The sequence below is a fragment of the Lepisma saccharinum genome, chromosome 15 (assembly GCF_977018435.1).
Source record: "Lepisma saccharinum chromosome 15, izLepSacc3.1, whole genome shotgun sequence".
Lineage (NCBI taxonomy): Eukaryota > Metazoa > Arthropoda > Insecta > Zygentoma > Lepismatidae > Lepisma > Lepisma saccharinum.
Window position 1 is genome coordinate 3,581,783 of NC_139243.1, and position 19,036 is coordinate 3,600,818.

The 19,036-nt window shown below is 39.1% G+C and overlaps 1 protein-coding gene across 1 annotated transcript in view; it reads left to right on the forward strand.

The window, feature by feature from the left end:
- The first annotated feature begins 703 nt into the window (after nucleotides 1–703).
- LOC145999733 (guanylate cyclase soluble subunit beta-1-like) overlaps nucleotides 704–19,036 on the forward strand; it is a 192,772-nt gene continuing 174,439 nt past the window's right edge. Inside the window, exons 1-2 of the mRNA XM_083137012.1 lie at nucleotides 704–1,048; nucleotides 9,751–9,824. Coding sequence (XP_082993138.1) covers nucleotides 704–1,048; nucleotides 9,751–9,824 — 419 coding nt within the window. The remainder of the gene's footprint in view (nucleotides 1,049–9,750; nucleotides 9,825–19,036) is intronic.

Here is a 19,036-nt window from a genome sequence, read left to right on the forward strand (position 1 = left end):
GATATTAACCATAGGCGACTTTAATGTAGATTTCTTGAAACCAAACGAACCCGACACTTCCTATCTTCAATCGCTTGTTAAACAATTTAACCTCACTCAAATCTTAACTGAACCAACGCGAATTACCGCCACTACTAGAACGCTCATTGATCCAATATTTGTAAATAATGTAAGTGATATTATCAATTCTGGTGTTACGGTACCAGTCGGTAATTGTGATCACTCTTTAGCGTATCTCTCTTTACGTTACGGGAAACCACAAAGTAAGGGCAAGACGATCACATACAGAGACTACAGTGCGATAGTGAAGGATGCTCTGAAGGAAGATCTAGAGAGCATCGACTGGAATCCTCTGATGCTCTACGAAAACATTGACGTCAAGGTGCGTTTCTTTACGGAGAAATTGATTAAAGTGTTTGGTAAACACGCCCCCCTGAAAACAGTTCGTGCAACAAAACGAAAAGTACCCTGGATTACAGATAACGTTAAATTAATTATGAGGTTACGCGACAACATGCTGTTAAAATTTAAACGAACAAATAATCCTGACCATTGGAACGAATATAAGAGATTGCGTAACTTCGCTACTTCAGTCGTAAGACAAGAAAAAAAGGCATATTTTGAATACATCATTAATTCATCCAACGATTCGAAACACATTTGGCAACACCTGCGAAGCTTGGGATATGGCAGGAAAAACAAAATGGAGAGCCTTCCACCCGCACTAAATGACGCAAACGCACTGAACAACCATTTCGTCAACGTATCCTCCAAAATGGAAATTAATGAAGAGCTAGTCTCGCAGCAATGTGAGAAATGTTACGCCAGCAGTTTCGACCACGGTGCAGAGGCGTTCAGTTTCTGCGAGGTGGATGGTTCTCGCGTCAGGAAAGCGATATACGAAATCCAATCAAATGCATCTGGATCCGATGACATATCAATAAAAATGTTAAAGCTCTCTCTTCATCATATCCTCCCACCGCTCACGCACATAATCAACTACTCACTCTCCACGGGCAGTTTCCCTGATTCTTGGAAGGAGGCAACGGTAATTCCCATCCCTAAAAAACAGAACCCGGTTTCTGTGAATGACTTGCGGCCCATCAGCATTCTGGCGGTGCTTTCAAAAATCATCGAAAAAATTGCAAACGATCAAATTCGAAAGCATATTGACAAACTTCATATCCTTCCCCGGCAGCAATCCGGTTTTCGCCCTCACCATAGCACACAAACGGCGCTCTTAAAAGTAACCGACGACATTTTTAAATCGATGGATCAATCTAACGTAACGCTACTGGTGTTGCTCGACATTAGCAAGGCCTTTGACACTATACCGCATAAGCTCCTTCTGGCCAAGCTTCATTATTATAAATTCTCGCCGACTGCACTTAAATGGTTCGAAAAGTAAACAGCGGGTTAAGACAGGGGAGCTATCTTTTCCACTTCACGTACGAGCTGGGGTGCCTCAGGGCTCGATCCTTGGTCCGCTGCTATTCACGCTCTCGGCCGCTGATTTAGTCAAGTCTGTGAAAATATGCAACGTTCACTGTTATGCTGACGACACTCAATTGTATATATCCACACCCATATCAAAATTGCAGGACGCGGTCGCACTTTTAAACCAAGAGTTGAAGAACATAAGCGATTGGTGCGCTTCAAATGGGTTAGTAATAAATTCAAACAAATCAATATTTACAATTATCGGAACAGACAGTCTCTTGAAACATATTAACATCAATGAATGCGAAATAATTCTTCACACACAGCGTATTAAATTTTCTGAAACAGTAAAAAACCTAGGACTGATCATGAACCAGCGGCTCGATTGGTCTGAGCAGGTGATACAACAATGTGGCAAGGCGTATTCGATATTAAAAAGCCTCTATCTTCTGGTAGACTTCCTCTCTCCTAAGATCAAATTAAACCTAGTGCAGTCTCTTATCTTCCCCCTGTTTGACTATTGTGACGTCGTTTACGTGCTAGGAATAACAAAAAAGCTTGCAATAAAAATACAGAAAGTTCAAAACGCATGCATTAGATATGTATATAGAACAAAAAAGTGTGAACATATTCTCCCTGTGCTTAATGAGCAGGGAATCCTTTCCATGGCACGACGGAGAAAACTGCACTTGTTTTGTACACTGCACAACATAATTAATAGCAAGAGCCCAAACTACCTCTTTTCGAAATTAAACTTCAGAAGCAAAATTCATTCTCATTCAACCAGAAACGCTGCCAGTTTCAGCTTACCTCGTTGCAGAACTTCAGCTTATCAGGCCTCTTTCAGCTCCGCAGCACCCAAAGCCTGGAATGCACTACCAAATCTAACCAAAAATCAAAACTTCAGACGTTTTCGCGATATGCTCCGTGAATCACTGATCAACGATCAGAAGCAGGGTAAATCAACTTATGAATAATGATAAATACTGTGAGTTGCCAGAATTTATTTTTTTCTTACTATCAACTTTCTCGACTTCAGTTACTTTATTATCTAATTCACTGCCAATATTGTTGCAATGTATATGATTTTATTCCTATTGTATTTTATTGTACTTTCTTGATCAATTTCTTTGTAATATGAATTTCATTTTAATTTTTAGTTTTTATCTGTTCTATTGTATGAGATGTTATTCCATTTGTATTTTATTGTACTTTCTTGTTCATTTTCTTTGTAATCTTGAATTTTATTTTATTTTAATTTTAATCTGTACTTTTTGGGGTTAGGTGGTAGACCAGCAACAGCTGAACCTCACCCAGCAATAAAGTCAATTCAATTCAAAGTACTACATGTGAGGTAAAAAACTATCGAAATGTAAAAAGAGGAAGCGCTACCACCCTCCCCGGCTTTTCTACATTTTACTCAAATCGAACACGAGGCACGTATCTAGATATATATTTCGGAGGCGCGTCCTAACGTAATGTCTCAAAATAATAATATTAATAACGTTAAATTAAAATAAGTATAATTATATTAAATTAATTAATATATTTTTATTACATGAATAGGTGAGAAGGCGGTATAACAACAGTGATATAACATCACGTATTCATTATCTACCTTACGTGTAGTTAAGGTCGGCAAAATTTGTAAAAAAATAGAAACTGCCCTGGCAAGGAAATTAATGTCAAATAGATAAAGAATATAATATTTATTGAGTATGAAAAAATGATGTTAGATCCAGTTGACGAAAGTAAAATTCCTGGTAATATTTTGCATGTTATTATAAGTATGTAGTAATAATTCTTGCATAAATCTTCTTTGGTACTGTCATTCAAAGTCCTATTGCTTTCCAATAAGTTGCGGAAATAAACAATTTGCAATTAAACAACAACCATATTTTCATTACTTAATTGAAGTTATTTTATGATTTCATTATTTTCATTATTTGATTTTTGTACTTGGTAAGTCTTTCGGGGGGAGGTTGGGACTCCTGGGACCCCCCAAAATACGTCCTTGGCGGTAGGGGTCGAGATAAAGTTACTGTGTCACTGGTTCCAATTCATGCTCTGCTTCTCTACACTCAAACATACACAAACGGATGGTCTTCCTGCTTTCTTGGTTTCTTGCCTGGGAAAGAGGCAATAATTCAAGCTGTGACAGCTACGGAACCTTCTGACGAGGGGACGGAACCCATCTGTGCAAAGGATTCAAACACCCGCGCGAACTAGCCCTCCCCGTCAGCCTGAGGCAATTTTCTAACAGAGACATCTAGTGGCGAAGTGGCGAACTATGATGAATGAAATTCGGCTGAAGCTACCGTATCTTTCGCCGTCGATAATACATGACATTTTTAAACAATCATTTTGGGCTGTGCAAGTGACTGTTGAAAAAAAAAGCCCTCCCTAGCTTAGTCATGAAAGGATTGAGCATTACGTTAGTATGCATCATAATGGCAATTTTCGTTGGTGCTACCCACAAATCGTATAACTATTCTGTGCTTATTTATGTATTTCCTTATGGGAAACTGAAAAAAATTATGCAATTTGTGCACATTTATCGAACTGAAATTGCATAAATGTGTCATGTACTCAAAGTTTCATAAAGTAAGTTCACATCTACTTCGTGTTTTCCGGCAAATTTTTATCCTAAAACGTTATATTCAACAAAATGCAAGAAATCCCATGTTACATTTAAGAGCTTTCCACGGCGACCTTCGCCAAACTCCACCGCCCTCTTAATGCAACAAGCTGATGCGTTTTGATGCACTAGCATGCATCTTTTTTAATGATTCACTTAAACGATTCGTCTGAGCTACATAAAGTCTTTAGATCAGACCAAACGTTTAAGTGGATCATCCAAAAAAATGCAGGAAGGTGCATCAACTGATGCATTAAAGTGCATCTCAACTGAAAGAAATCCTTCTTGAATCAAATGATGCACTTTGGTGCTTCTTTCATGACACAAATATGCATCAAATGTGAATCTAATTCTTTGAAGAAACTACAAAACACACTTTAGTGCATCAATCGATATGATGCATTTAGTTTTCTGTGTGCAGTCCGAGATTCGAACCTGGGAGCCCTGGCATTGTAGCACGTTGTGCTAACCACTCCGCCACAGAGGCCGGCGTGTTAACGCCTGACTAGCGTCTCCCTATTAAGTGTGAATATCTCTGATCAAAAATTGCGTTGCCCTTCTTCAATACAAAAAAAACAACATAGAATAGGTTTATACAGGACATGTGTGGATTATGCTAGATGTGCTATTTAACCATAGCTTACCCGTGCCGTACAAGAAACTTACTTACCTGAGGGGGGGAGGGTTCACAGGCCCCCATTATTTTCATCATTAAAATTAAAGAAAACATTTTGATATTCTTCCTTTGTTGATTCTATATTTGCAGTTACTTATCAATCAATTGTACACTCTCACTGACATGAGTGTCTCAATGACAAACATTCGAAGATGGAGCGTGATAGGCCCACCTAGTGCATTTTGTCTCCTATGTGCATTATATTTATGTTTTTATGCATAAAAGAAATACACAAATATTGGGAACAATATAATTTACTTTCATTTTTTTTAGAAAAACTTCCACAATTAAAAAATCGAAAAAATAAAGGTGATGGCCCTTACAATCCTCCCCCCCACCCCGGGTTATGGGAGTGGGGATAAAACTTGTACAACTTTTTCCATAATTTACCTGTACGGAACTCGTATTTGAACAGGAACATCATGACAAACCTCAGAAACGTGCGTCTATTTGAAATCTAATAAAACAAGGCAAATTTATTTGCATGGCTTTACTTGAGAAGAAATATAAAGTCTATAGGGAAGCACCGCTTAGCGCTATGAGTCAACATTTACTCAGGAACATTATTGACTTTGTAAAGTTACTCTCAGAATCTCTAATTTTGTTTTGATTTCCTTAGGGAATAACAATTTTAAAGTTAGCGGCTGCTGGCTCCATCTCTCGTCAAATATATTGTCCACCACGAGACTGCTCTTGTACAGCACGATCGCATCGATTATTCTGATGTGCTTTATACACTGCAAGACGTTAATGGTACTTAGGCTGGCAATTTGAAAGCTATTGTGTAACCACGGCTGCATACACACAGGATAGCGATTGATGTTTTCGCGGGTGATCGTCGAAAAGATCCCATAACGAGCTAAATGTTACTGAGGAAAGTTTCTCGTCTTATGGTCACCTGTGTGGATTCCAAAACCGGGGGCAAGCCGTGAAACGTTGTCGGTGATTTACCGTACAGGGACACATACACAAGCACACAGGGTGTATCCGTAAAACACGGACAAAATTCACAGCGTACAAAGTACATTAGGGTGGAAAATTGTGCATGGTATTTGTATAGTTGAAGTCCCGATTCGAACGTCAGTTCGGTACCATTGACATAGGATAGCCCGAGAGGAAGCCGCCAGGACGTGCATCTGGGTTCGAGAAAGCGCCTGTTTTTCTGAGAAGCGCTGTTGCCACATTTACCTGCACTGTTTAGACATCCATTCATTGACTGCGACGTTACACTCCCAAGAATTCCACATTGTATATAAAAATATATCAAAACACAATAACGCAACCTAGCGAAGATAACCGCAACCTCACGTCATGAAATCTCTAAAGAAACTGAATTGGCAACATCGCATTTACTCCACGTGGACTAGACAAATTCTGTCAGATCGTACAACGGACGCTACCGGGCTCCACGTGGACTTGACATATGCTTACCAGAGACAAACGGGTCTTCCGGAACTTTCTTTGAAATAAAGTGGCGTTCGAATCAGGACTTGAACTATATGCTACATGAATATGCGAGTATATTTCAGATACGTGGGAGGTACTAAACCTTGAAATTTAGTTCCATCTTCCATGATACGTCAGGATTCTAAACACTCATTTATTAAATCTAAGTAACACACCCTAAGTAACATTTACATACGCTAATTTTATGAAATGTTTATTTATATTTCAGAGAGGGAGCGTAGAACTTAGACACGAGCAACCATTGCAACCAAATATCTGAGTGTGTGGTTCGAACAGAGACCCAAAAAGTTAATTTATAAGTTTTATACAAAAGGAAGAGTATGGTAAGTAATAATAAGATCTTTAATACTTAGGTAATTAGTAGTTACTGTTGTATTCCAGTTTAAAATTTCTCTCATAAATAACAGAATTGTCTTTTTTAGATTTGTTCGTAAATTTTGTCGCAAAAAAACTCCGTAGTGCAACAGTCCTTGAGGGCCAGGACCTGCCAAGATTATTTCGAGTCCCATCGTCGCTGTTCTCTTGCTTTCAAGACCTGAGTCCAGTGTGTTTTCTGCTGAAGGAAACAGATCCTCAATTGAGTTTTCTTTATAAAATTCCATTCATAACACTCTCAACAGCGTCAAGGAAAACATCTTCCAAGTAGTTTGTTTTAGATCACGTCGAATTTCTGTCCCTATTGACTAACCGCGACGATGAGGATGAAATTGATGAAGTGCACTCACAAGGAAAATTAATGCCTAGACCGACACTCGAACCGGGATCTTTCGGTTGTGTGGTTCGACTGGTCAACGCGCTCATCCAACCAGGTGGCAAACGTTGAATAACTACAGCCAACATAAACAACTGTACAAGTAAACACACCAAGACAAATCATATGGATGGTGATTGCATGTCACACTCGTTTAGTATGTCGGCGATTTAAAGTAACATTTAGTATATAGGGGAGAGGTGCCGAAATTGGACCGTTGCCTAAGTTGGACCGCTTTTGTTTTTGCTTATAGACAGGTATTTGAAACAGGTGAGTTGGCACTACTGGTTGGCGTCAGTGCCATGTACAAATGACAATGATCAGTCAACTAGAGACGTTCGACGAAGTAGGAGTGCTGTTATTGTGTTTCCATTGTTCGTGTTGCAATTATTTTGATTCGGATCTTAAGCTCTTGTGTAGACTAGGAGTAAGTAATCAAATGTCCTGTAGTATATTATAAAAGTGTCATTCATTAACCACTAAATGCATGTGGTAAAACTATGGTTTAGTTGCGTTGTTCGTGTAGCGTCATATTTTTATTAACGGGGTATAATTGCCTAAGTTGGACCACCACGTGCTTCCCAAATTGGACCGGGGAAAGTACGGGCTGTGGACAGAGATGGAATTGCAAATGGCTACAGCAGCATACAATAATGGGGACTATGGCTTGAACAAGTGTAGTAGAAGGAATGGTTTGTTTGGTTTTACAGCTGACCGAATATTCAACGTGGATGAGTCAGGTTTCACCACAGTCCAGAAACGTCCACAAAAAATTGTAGCAAATAAAGGAAAATCACAGGTAGGTGCTGTTACAAGCGGCGAAGGTGAAGTATATACCACAATGGTGTGTGCAGTGAGTGCTGCAGGTGTCTAGATACCGTAGACATTCATACGTACATGCCTTTTGTGAGCGGTCCAACCTAAGCAACCTGTGGTCCAAGTTAGGAAACCTGTTGCCTATAATGGACCGATGTCACTACTTTCGTTTATGTACCCTATTATATTGGTTCCTGCATTTTTTTGTTGAAATACATATATGAAGTGAAAGCTAATAGTTTGTGCTTCTCATACCTACAATTTCGTTTTTTATCTGTGTCTTGTTTTTGATGCAGAAGCAAAATAGTACCAACTTCCAATTTCGGCAACTCTCCCCTATATGGCAAAACCGTTTTCTTTTCCAGAAATCTTACTTTCATATTCAATTAAAAAAATTCATGCGATGCATGAATATTGGTTTACCACACTTAGCGAAATCTTCATTTATACTTTAAATTAATGCTTAGTCCAACTATTGATACTAATATTCAGGGAATTATAAAATTATCGATAGTTGTTCCACACACAAGTGTTTCGGTGATGTTTTACAGAATTACAGAACTGTTAAATTTAATTCCTGCCCCTCTTGTATGAATAATATTCCTGCTACATACACACACATTTGTAACGAACACGCCATGTATTGTTCCTAAGGTCTTGTGAAATATGACACCTTGTACCAAACATATTACCTGCAATGCCTTCACACCATTTCCTTGTCCAATTTGTATCTTTCGAGAGAGACTCTCAGGTGAAGATGTAGGCTGAATTGTTCTTTTTTCCCGAACACGCCTTCTATGTCAACAGCCATTAATTCCGTCTGTTTGTTTCGGCCTCAGTCATTTTATCACTTTCGTAATTTAAAAGCTCTGTATTAAACCCTAATAGTGTATCATTATTAACCACTATATCAGAGGTACAGCAGCTTCAGTGGCGTGTCCAAGAATTTCCAAAAAGTGGTATGGTATTTCTTGATAATCAAGCGCCGTATTTTGCTCCCTGTATCTGATGTTTTAAAATAATTAAAATAAGACCAAGATGGGGGTTATCAAACCCTTTAACCCCTTCCCTGTACACGCCATTGGTTGTTTATCAGCTGATAATATAAAGTATAATTGATTCCCTATATCAAGTGACACGCACTTACTGTCTTATGTATATATTGTACATAAATGTGCTACTTCCTTCAATTGGACTTCTTCATTTTGTTACAAGGCAAAAAGCCACAACAACTTCAGTTACACGAACTCCTATGCTTGCAGGAAAAACAGATGGTATTTCTCTCACAAATAACACACTTCGAACATAATTTGCAATAATGACCTTCTTGTACACGGTATTAAGTTTGATAAACGTTAATAACTTTCAACACTGAAAAAATCATTAACATGGGACTTACAAATTGTTACATCTATCTCAATGTCATTCTAAAACACATCATTTCGATTCTTACATTTTTTAGAGGTTAACATAAAGGTTGGTCGTCAACCACAAATGTTCAGAGATGCGTCATACTGGTGAAATGTCAGGGATTACTGACAAGGCCGTTACACAAGTACGATTGAGTTTCTAAGGGTGCATGGAATACAGCGCACGAATAACGTGGGTATCAACCAGTACTCCATTGGTGGATGACAACAATACTCCACTTTCTCGCAAGTTCATTTATGGGGCCATGTTGAATGGTTCCTGCTTCTCCTTATGTGTACCATCACCCTGTATGTCCTTATTTCCCTCAAGGAAATAAAATGCGAAAGATTTTCTGAACCCCTTAACTCCTCTTTCAGTGCGACGTTATTGTTACAAACATTACTGATAATTTCAAAACGTTGACAATTTTGCAATTAATATACCAGCTGGGTACACTGCCTAAATCGCGAAAAAGCTACAGTTTACCAAAATGTGTATAAAAACTCCGTACTGCACAATACTAACATGTGTTCCCTTTTTTTCTGCTTGCAGTATGGCCTCATACATGTGTGTCTACAAGAGCTCGTAATCTCCAAATATGGACAGAAGAAATGGGAAGAAATTCTGTAAGTTAGATTACATATAGAATTTCCTCATCCAAATCTTATTAAGCAAAGAGTCCGACAATTATCTATAGGAGCTGTTCATTGCATAGTTATCGTCGAATTCGTGCTTACCTATAAAATAGCAAAATATGAAACTACAATTCAAGTTTCAAATCTACAATACTCCTCGAATGTAATATTATTTACAAGTATGCAACATTAAAAAGAAAGGTTTGAGAAGAAAAAGATTTGCAGTGTCATCTATGAACACACTTTTACACAGGAAGCTTACTACAACCAATGTTTTTGCAAAACGTTTGCTTCAGAACTAAGAATGCATATTTTAGTTCTCTCAAGTCTTTGGAATTATCCTAACACCCTGTAATTAATTCATTCATTACTGAACAAGAACTAAAATCTCGTTACTTATTAAGAGCTGAGGCTGTGAAGAGGCTCTCAGCACACACAGAAACAACACTACTTCGTAGAGGTTTATTCTGGCCGTGAATCCAGGTGCCAGAGGCTCGTTGGCCAGCAAGAAGCAGTTAAGGGATCTACGTGGAATAGGCACGTAGCCACGGGGAGGGCTAAGGGGCCTGAAGCCCCCCCGAAATCCTACAAATATCCAATTTAAATGCTATTAATAACAGAAATAAAGTTAAAACCACAGTAAAAGCTGCAATACATCGAAAAACGTTTAGTGTATAATAGAGGAACCATGTTATATTTTTATATTCTACCATTTAATCCAAAGAATAAATGGATCCACAGCTTCCAAAACTTATAGTTTTCTTCGTGACAGGTCACAGACTATAACGATTGTGTAAAAGTTAATAACAAAATACAATAACTATGATTTTCAATACACTAACTGTACAAAATATAAGAAAAACAATGGACAACATTTGTGTTAGAGCAAATTCTCTCCATTTATGTAATAATAACAACAAATTTAGATTGAAATTGGTATATTATTAATAAATTATAATAGTTACTATTGTAAAATAACAATAATTATTATTGTCATTATTATTTGTACTAATCAAGTTTTATCTATGGCCTGACCCCCCCCTCTACAAATATTTCTGGCGTGGCCCGTGCTGATAGGAGATGAACCCCGCCCCCCCCCCCTGGCTACGGGCTTGACATGGAAGTAAGGTTTACTTTTGGGCACCTTACGAGAAGGTTGCTCCATACACCCCTAGCTTAGGGTTGAAAATTCGGCGACAGCGCCAGAAGGGTTCTCGCATTTTGGTAGAGCAGTAAAGATTCAGTTTCTTAACGTCTACTACTATTTGTCAAAAACACTTTTTCCTACTGCATAATTAACCTGGAAAGACCAAGTCCAAACTCAAATATGCAAAACACTTGTTTATTGTTTTATAATATGAAATTGACTCATTTCCGCAGAATTTACATAAATGTAAGGTGTAGGCTGTGACAATTCAGCTTTGCGTTAAAAGTGCCTGCGAAAGTTTATGCTTACCACTCACTACTACTAATAATACGCATAAAAATAATTAACATGAGCTTTAACTTTCATCAGCTATACCGAATAACTAGGGGCATGCATATTTCGTTTTTGACGAAAAAACGAAATTTGAAAAAACACATTGTAGTGTTAATTTTTCATGTTTTTGAAAGGTGTGAGATGCATTTTGTGACCATGTTTTGTCACGAAATAAAGCGAAATGAACTGCAAAAAGCGAAATTAACTCTGAAACACGAAATTCAGGGTTTATTCACCGACGGGACACCTTCGGAGGTCTGAATTATCCTGAGAGTTATGCAATTCCCGGAAAATTGATTAATTCTGCTGTTAATATTGGAGAAGCGAAAATGGACTCCTTTACTCAGAAATAAACTTAATACTCTGATAACTACAAGGTGGTTATAATTAAAGTGACGGTGTTCAGAGTGGTACAGCACGGGCTGTAATGAGAGTAGCAGTCTGAAACTTCGTAGATATGCTAATGAAGCAATGCGCTCGCGAATTATGCAAAAAAAAAAAAAAAATAGTTCCAATTCTCGCCACCAGGGTAAAAAATGGCGTTGTAAGCAGTCAAAACGTGGTATAGTTACAGGAAATAGGCAGGAAAGATCAAACACACGAGAAAAATGATTCTGGCATGTTTATTAGGAACTATGGTTACAAGAACTGTTCAATATGGCCTCCCAATTCAGCAACATGCTGCATTAGTAACACGGCATGATCGACAGTTGCTCGCAGCATGTCTGGTGAAATCTGAGCGACATGTCGTTGTATGCTAGCTTTCAGATCAGGCAGAGACCGGACATGTCCCTGATAGACACGATCTTTTAAATATCCCCACAGCCAGAAGTCACATGGATTAAGGTCGGGGGATCTGGAAGGCCAATCATCTGGAAACTGCCTAGAGATGATGCGGTCATTAGTGAAGGTTTCTCGCAGCAAATCTTTCACGTGGCGAGCGACATGTGGTGTTGCCCCATCTTGCATGAAAATGGTGGTGTGTTCACAGTTCCGTTCTTGCAAAGCTGGAATCACGTGTTGCACAAGGAGGTCCCTATAACGTGCAGATGTCACTGTACACCTAACAGGCCCTCGAGGTGTCATCTCCTCAAAGAAAAACGGACCAAGAATGAAGGAGCTAGTGAACCCACACCAAGCAGTCACGTAAACTGAGTGCAATGGTTGTTCCTGCACAACATGTGGACGAGTGGAACCCCATATGCGACAGTTCTGAGTATTCACTGTACCGACCAGAGTAAAATGCGCCTCGTCAGTCCACAGAATATTCCCCGGCCACATGTCATCCACTTCCATGCGTGCCAAAAACCGATGGGCAAACTCACGGCGTTGTGGAATATCTTGGGGTTTCAATTGGTGCACAATTTGAATCTTGTAGGGATACCAGTGTAAAATGCACCGCAATACCTTGCGAACTGTTGACCAGGGGAGTGACAATTCACGTGCCACAGCTCTAGCACTGGTTGCAGAAGTTGAGGCATGTGCTGCACGGTCAGCTACAGCTACAGCAACTTCGTCCACAACTTCCACGGGGATGGGCCGCCTTCCTCTCCCTGGTGCAACACCCAATTCACCTGTTTCCTCGAATTTCTTCATCATCTTCTTCAGCCCATTAATTGACATGGGCCCTCTTCTCCGCCCTTTCTGTTGGCGATATTTCCGCAGTGCAGCGTTTCTATTGCTCCCATTCTGGTAAAACAACTTCACTAGCAGTGCACGGTCTTTCTTCGCAATAGCCATTGCTTTTTACACGGGAAAAATCAAACTTTTAATGTTCGGCGAACATTCACATCACTAAAGGAAAAAAAAAAGCAACAAGCGTCACCAACAACAACCAGGGAGCTCACACAATGGTTAGGCAATGTCAACGACTTTGACGTCAGAGTTACGGAAAATTCCACGTTTTGACTGCTTACAGCGCCATTTTTTACCCTGGTGGCGAGAATTGGAACTTTTTTTTTTTTTTTTTTTTTTTGCATAATTCGCGAGCGCATTGCTTCATTATCATATGTACGAAGTTTCAGACTGCTACTCTCATTACAGCCCGTGCTGTACCACTCTGAACACCGTCACTTTAATTATAACCACCTGGTACATAAATGTGCTATTATAAGTGATATAATTCTGTGGAATAAGTGTAGTTTTTAAATCAAATTTAGGATTATATTCACAATTTTAAAACCAAATTGTCTTTTTATATACCACTTTTCATCCAATTTTTCACCGCTATAGCACCGATATTTTATTTTATTTACCGCTTTTGCACCCGAAATTGACTCAGTTTTTGTACCGAAATTTTGCTTTTTTATTTACCAAAAATATGTGCCTCTACGAATAACTTTTAAAATCAAGAAATAATACATTGAAAGTTGCTTTGACATTAATTTCTGTTGTAAGACAGATGTCTTATGCAAATTTACTAATAATAAGCTAGATAATGAATGATTACATTCTCTCTATCTCTCTCTCTGAGGGGGAAGAGGAACCCTCTCTCTCTCTCTGTCTCTATCTCTCTCTCCCTCGAAAGAGAAATGACAGGGAGAGAAGCGTAAAGGAGGAAAGAAGAAAGGAGAGGCGAAGGAATGAGAAGAGGAGAGTGAAAGAAAAAGAGACGAAGAGAGAAAATTAGGAAGAAAAAAGAAAGAAAAGAGAAAGGGAGAAAGCTTCTTCTTCTTCTTTTTTACTCTCTCCTCTCTTCTGTCCCCTTGGGGAGAGAGAGAGAGGAAGAGAGAGAAGAGGGAAAATCTCTCTCTCTCTCTTTTTTTCCTTCTCTCTCTCTCTCTCTGTCTCTCTCTCTCGCACCTTCCCTCTTGTGTCGTTTCTCTCGCTCTCTCTTTCTCTCTCTGAGAGAGAGAAAGAGGAGGAGGAGAGAAAGAGAGGATCAGAAAAAGAGAGAGAAATAACGAAAGAAAGAAGAGAGAGAGAGAGAAATATTCTCTTCTTTCTTCCATTTCCTTGTTTCTTTTTCTTTCTTTCCTCGGAGAGAGGGAGGGAGGGAGAGAGAGAGAGAGAGAGAAGAGAATGGAAGAGAGGAGAGTGAAGATAAATAGAAAGAAAACAGATGTTTCTCTCCCTGTCTCTCCTTCTCCGCTGCCCTTTTCTTTTTGTCTTTCTCTTTCAAGATATCAATCTTATTAAGATATTAATTGTAAAGTTTATTATTATTGGGCTCTCGCCTTTCGTGTGAGCTGTCCCTGGTTCGATTCCGGTGGAAGCTCAAAAATGTTGATGTCAGCCCAGAGTCTTGACGGCAATTGGAGATCTACATGAAGATAAGTTTCGAAAGCCAGAAAACAGCGGCGATGGGACTCTGTTCGCTGGCCACGCGTCACCCAAAGAAAATCCCTCTGGAATACCCTGGCCCTTATATTAGAGAACTTTGGAACCAAGGGATTTATTATTATTACACGTAAAACACCTGATTCAGACTCTTCTACCCCCCCCCCGAAATGTAGATGCGTGACTACCAGTTATCATCATCAATTTTTAACTTTATGAGAAACCATTTTAAACCACCAGATGGAGCTGTACATGTTTGGCTTTGTCACGCTGAAGAAAAGCTTCACATCTGGACAGTCCGTTCTCATGACTTACTACTAAATCCACACAAATGTCTCTTGTGAACACACACACGTGTCTCATGTTAGTAGCCTGTAAGTGTCTGCTTTGACGCTGCAAACAAAGCAGCTGCCTCTACAAACTCACACATAACGAGCAACTTATTTTCATTGTTCCCCAAGTTATGACGCAATTTCAAGAAATCGGGTGAGATAATGCAGCCCAAAATGGGATAAAACTGTTTCTCCACTTTCACTGAATGAAGATAGATGATTTGACAGGTTTCGGCCTTTTCTGTTCATTGTTTGCTTATCTCTGTGCTCATTTTCCTTTTTGCGAAGTTCTAAGATTGTGAAGTAAAACAACTAACGATGTGTGAGTGGGAGAGAGAGAGGCGAAGAGGTTGGAAGAGGGAAGAGAAGTACAGGAAGGAATGGAAGGGAGAAGCAAAAATAGAACTAGGAGCGAGAAAGAAATAGAAAGGTAAAGAATGAAGAGGGAGAAAGAACGGAAGTAAAGAAAAAGAGATAGGAATAAAGACAAGTAGAGATGGAGTGAAGAAACTGTTAAGACGCTCTAAAGAGTATAAAATAAAAATATGTTCTCAAATATAGATAAAAAAAAGTAAAGTGTTCTCCTGTGCTTAGCACCACGCCATGAAGGCGTATAGGGGGTGTGGGGGTAACGCCCCACACTTTCTTGATCCGGTCGTGTGATCAGCACCACGCCCCTGACCGCCTTTACCCCCCAGGTTTCCCCAGGTACCCATGTTATTCGACGCTGGGTGGGCGCCGGGGCCGCTTCCAACGTTAGAAAAGTTCCCCGATTTGAACCGGCCGGGGATCGAACCCGGGACCTTTAGCATGGTAGTCAGACGCGTTACCGACTGAGCCACCGCGGCCACCAATATAACTACCAATATTTCTATTGGTAATATATCAATGAAAAACATTGTAAATTATAAATTTTCCTTTCCATAAATCAACATATTTCGTAAATTAGACATTGTAACGCAATAATACACAAAATTAGATATTTGAGTTTCTTACACAAAAACATCATTTCCCCTGCATTATACAATGCACAAATAAGTTTTAGTTTTAAGTTGACTTTATCCACAAGCAGGCTAATCGGGTCTGGGCCTACAGTTTAAAGTGGAATCCGAACTCTCTCCACCGGGTATCGAACTCAGGACCCCTTGTCTTGCGTCATCGGAGAAGCTCACAAAAAAGTTTCTTTCAATAAACAAAGCCTGTGACTAAACATTTGTTAAATACACAAGAAAGGCACCATGTTTTTTTCAGAAATTCTGACTAAATATGGTCCTCCTTTAATACTACAAGCTTTATTTTGATTTCTAATTACGGAAAAACTCAACCATTATTTATAAAAATTCAAACAAATACGTTGTGTGTGTCATGAATGTATATAGGGGGCATGGATGTAGTGCTCCACAAACATGCTGTAGTTCAAATATACTGTGGATGGTGTGGACATCACAATTCTTCACCTGTCTTTAATGTCTACAAGAATCGCGCCCCAACGAACTCATCTATGAGTTTTTTGGTGTCTGAACACACACCGTGAATGTGCACAACTTACAATTTTTTTTGCTCTAAAATATCCTAGTATATCTGCAAACCTGCCAGACAGTAAAGTCAAGCTGGCTGCATAAACACAAGGATGAATCATTAACGGCGTATTCTTATTTGTTATTCATAAAGGAAATTTTTAATGCGATTGTATGGTCAGTACTTGGGTATATCCATACATGGAACTGTTGATAAAATTCGGACTGTCAGTGTTGCTAACCGGTATTAAATAACGCTAACGCTTATTTCTCTTCTCCCTTAAAAAAGTTCTACTCGTAATCCCTTGCTGTCCATGACCTTTCACAGCTCCCACGTAATCGAACAATTAGCATTCTCGCCTTTGGTGCCAGCAGTTCTGGGTTCGATCCAAGGCGGGAATTTAAAATATATCGGTGTTGGTCCGATTTTGGTGTCTAAACACTCACCGTAAGCCTCCCACGAGCTAGACATACATTTCTTACATGTATCGTAACATAGGTACTGCTCAGCAAAGAAGAGAAAACCCCCAGAAAATATGAGAACTAAAATCCACCCCCACTTGTTTCTGTCCCGGTGAACGGCAGCAGACGAGAATATGGGGGAAATCCTTCTTTTCCTCTGCTCTCAAATGGCACGCTGTTGCCACGTTGCCTCACAGCTGTTCTCTGACAGATGGAATTCTGGCGGATCTGCCTCAAAACGCGACGTTCAGGGTGGCGCGGTCGGTGGTTGAAGAAGAATGGATAGCATTCGTGACGATTCCCGATTTAAAAAATTAATAACAATAAAATCTATTGTCATGGTTGTGATTCTTACTATGCGATAGTAAATATTACCATCTAAGAAACAGATTTTATCTTCAATTTAATTATTAATTATAATTTTATTCTTAGAGACAGTGGCGGCGATTGGGGGCACCAGGCCAGCGGCGATAATTTGCGGGGCTTCTTGTTGGTTTTCATTAGCTGATATAATTCAGCCTTTCGACGATTATCTGAAAATTCAATTGAATTTTCTTTCAACCAGTGCTGCCTATTGTGGAAGGTTTGTTGACTTGCACGGAATGGTAAGGCGCTTTGTCCATGACAATAATGCTGTTGGAGGGAATATTCGGTAACAATTAACTTTCAAACCACTAACTAACTAACTAACTCTCTAGCCTTCTTAAACCCGAAGTTTCATGGCTGCAGCAACACAGGCCTTCCATCTTTCCCTATCTTGAGCAAGATCTATATACTCTTTTACATCCCTACCGATTTCCCTTAGGTCCATCTCAACGTTGTCCCTCCATCTTCGTCTTGGCCTTCCTACAGATCTCTTACCATCAGGTTTCCCAACAAGAATCCTGTAAACTCCTCTTTCCTCTCCCACTCGTGTCACATGGCCTGCCCACCTAAGTCTTCTGGATTTAATTATTCTAATAATATCTGGACACGTATACAAATTATGTAGTTCTAAATTATGTAACCTCCTCCTGTCTCCTCATCCCTTTTAGGTCCAAATATTTTCCTAAGGATCTTATTTTCAAATACCTCAATTTATGTTCAAATTTCAATGTAAGGGACCAAGTTTCACACCCATATAATACTACAGGCAAAATTACTGTTTTGTATATTTTAACTTTTAGTTTCTTAGATATTAAACGAGAAGACAAAAGTTTATGAAGAGAGAAGTAACATGCATTTCCTGAATTAAGCCTACTTTTTATTTCCTCTTTAATATAATTTTCATTTGTTAATATTACTCCTAGGTATTTGAATTTGCAAACTGTTTCAAACGAGTTGTTATCAATAATTAGATTTTGATTATTACCTAACATTTGGTTTCGGCCTGTAAGCATATATTTAGTTTTCTCTTTGTTAACTTCTAAACCTATCTCTTTAGCAGTTTTGAAAAATATTTTAGCATTATTCTTAATTGTATTTATATCATCCCCTAATAAGTCTACATCATCTGCATATGCTAACAAAAAAAATGTCAAGAAACAGCAATATAAGGCCATGGATGACTTTCAAACCATCGTTCAAAATTTCAGCATTCATTTCCCCATGATAATCTCCGGTTTTCTGTTTAGCTTTGAATATAAGTAAACAGTTTGGTACTAAACCGTTTTCACTCCCGGCGTGAAGGATGATCACCCTTCTTCCAGCACTGGTATTTGATAAAGCACAATGTACACTGCCTTCACCCTGCCAACACTTTTTCACCGTGTAGTTCTCATGGATCCATGTTTCATCTAAGTATATAACTGGCCTCTTCGCGTCACTATTCTCATTTTGCTTCAATGCCATCAGAAAACTTGTTCGATTGGACACGATGTCACTCCTTTCCACCAAAGCACTTCTCACGTTCTTGCACATTCGGAAACGAAATCCTAAGTCATTGCAAATAATGTTGCGAAGAGATTCACGACTACCCCGAAAATTAATTTCTTTCTTTAATTTCGAAAGCACTTTTTTTACTCTTGGCACTTCATGTTCAATCGTATAAGAGTTACCAATAGTTCTTCCAATCAAACACTTCGAATCAAGTTCTTCGAATCAAAGTCGTCTAGAACAATTCTACACTTTTCGGCAGACCTGTGCTTACCTGGT